General features: G+C 42.6%; 1 protein-coding gene across 1 annotated transcript; it reads left to right on the top strand.

Annotated features, from left to right (window-relative positions):
* The first annotated feature begins 487 nt into the window (after nt 1-487).
* LOC123792329 (olfactory receptor 7A10-like) lies at nt 488-1,420 on the top strand. Its single transcript, XM_045797490.2, has one exon. The coding sequence runs from the start codon at nt 488-490 to the stop codon at nt 1,418-1,420; it is 933 nt and encodes a 310-aa protein (XP_045653446.2).
* The last annotated feature ends 508 nt before the right edge of the window (nt 1,421-1,928 follow it).

The following is a 1,928-nucleotide window of genomic DNA, read 5'->3' as shown; positions in this document are numbered from 1 at the left end:
GTACAATGGAAAATTTCTCAATCATAAAACAAAATGAAATCTTGCCATTTGCATCGACATGATGGAGGTAGAGAGTAATATGCTAAATGAAACTAGTCAGTCAGAGAAAGCCAAATGATTTCACTCAGATGTGGAATTTAAGAAACAAAACAAATGAGCAAAAAGGGAAAAAAAAACAGAGAGACAAACCAAGAAACAGACTCTTAACTATAGAGAACACACTGATGGTTACCAGAGGGGAGGTGGGGGAGATGGAGGAAATAGGTGATGGGGTTGAAGGAGGGGACATGTGATGAGCACCACGTGTTATATGAAGTGTTGTATTCACGATATTGTACACGCGAAATGAATATTACACTGTAGGTTAATTAACTGGAATTTAAATAAAAACAAAAATTTTAAATGAGGAGTAATAAATACATAAATAAGGTCCATTTGCTTGGAAATTATCTTATTTTTTTTCTTTTCTCATAGTCTCCGCCGCCACATGGAACCAGGGAATGATACACAAATTTCGGAGTTTCACCTTCTGGGACTATCAGAGGACCCAGAACTGCAGCCCCTCCTATTTGGGCTTCTCCTCTCCATGTACCTGATCACTGTGCTAGGAAACCTGCTCATCATCCTGGCCGTCAGCTCTGACTCTCACCTCCACACCCCCATGTACTTCTTCCTGGCCAACCTGTCCTTGGCAGACATCTGTTTCACCTCCACCACCATCCCCAAGATGCTGTGGAACATCCAGACTCAAAGCAAAGTCATAACCTATGAAGGTTGTATCACTCAGATATACTTTGTCCTACTCTTTGCAGGCTGGGATGATTTTCTCCTGACTGCAATGGCCTATGACCGCTTTGTGGCCATCTGTCACCCCCTGCACTACACAGTCATCATGAACCCCCAGCTCTGTGGACTCCTGGTTCTGGTGTCTTGGATCATCAGTGTTCTGAATTCCTTATTACAAAGTTTAATGGCATTGCAGCTGTCCTTCTGCACAGAGGTGGAAATCCCCCATTTTTTCTGTGACCTCAATCAGGTAGTTGGGCATGCCTGTTCTGACAAGTTTCTTAATGATATAGTGACGTATTTTGCAACTGTGCTCCTGGGTGGTGCTCCCCTGCCTGGGATCCTTTATTTTTACTCTAAGATAGTTTCCTCCATATGTCGAATATCATCAGCTCAGGGCAAGTATAAAGCATTTTCCACCTGTGCATCCCACCTCTCGGTTATCTCCTTATTTTATTATACGGGCCTAGGAGTGTACCTGAGCTCTGCTGCTCCCCAGAGCTCCCACGCAAGTGCAGTGGCCTCGGTGATGTACACGGTGGTCACCCCCATGCTGAACCCCTTCATCTACAGCCTGAGGAACAAGGACATAAAGGGGGCTCTGAAAAGAATCCTTGGGGTTCCAGTGATGTGAGGGCCAATAGTCCTGGGTTGAAGAAGTGCCCATGATTGTAGGACTCACAGTCCCAGAGCCAGCAACTGCTATTCTTTGATCAAACTGTGGAAGTAGAATCTGCTCCTTCTATTTATTTCCTGGAATTTCCATTTGTTCGAATTCAACTTTTCCACGCATTTAAGTAGCTCACTTTATTAGGCTTCTGCTCTGTCTGATACACACACACAGTTTTCCCCTTTGTCCATCTTCATATATTCCTAATGCTTTCACAAACCTTTTATCACAAGTGCCTGGAAATTTCTCTATCTTCCAAGGGACAAGTTGGACTTCTTTAAACTAATTTCATTTTTAATAACGTATACCATGCCAAGTAAATTTTCCCTTGGTTTCCCAAAAGAATACTCATGAGTTGTATTCCCCATTTGGAAGACACTACTTTAATCAACAAGCCTTTCACATAACTTTATTATAGAGGAGAATACAAAACTCCAGTTTTCATCTAGAGTCTGTCAGTCTTTTCACATCA

This window comes from Ursus americanus, chromosome 14 (assembly GCF_024610735.1).
Source record: "Ursus americanus isolate L20-20 chromosome 14, mUrsAme1.1.p, whole genome shotgun sequence".
NCBI classification, from domain to species: Eukaryota; Metazoa; Chordata; class Mammalia; order Carnivora; family Ursidae; genus Ursus; species Ursus americanus.
The sequence above is the reverse complement of the archived record's forward strand: the minus strand, read 5'-3'. Positions and strand labels throughout refer to the sequence as shown.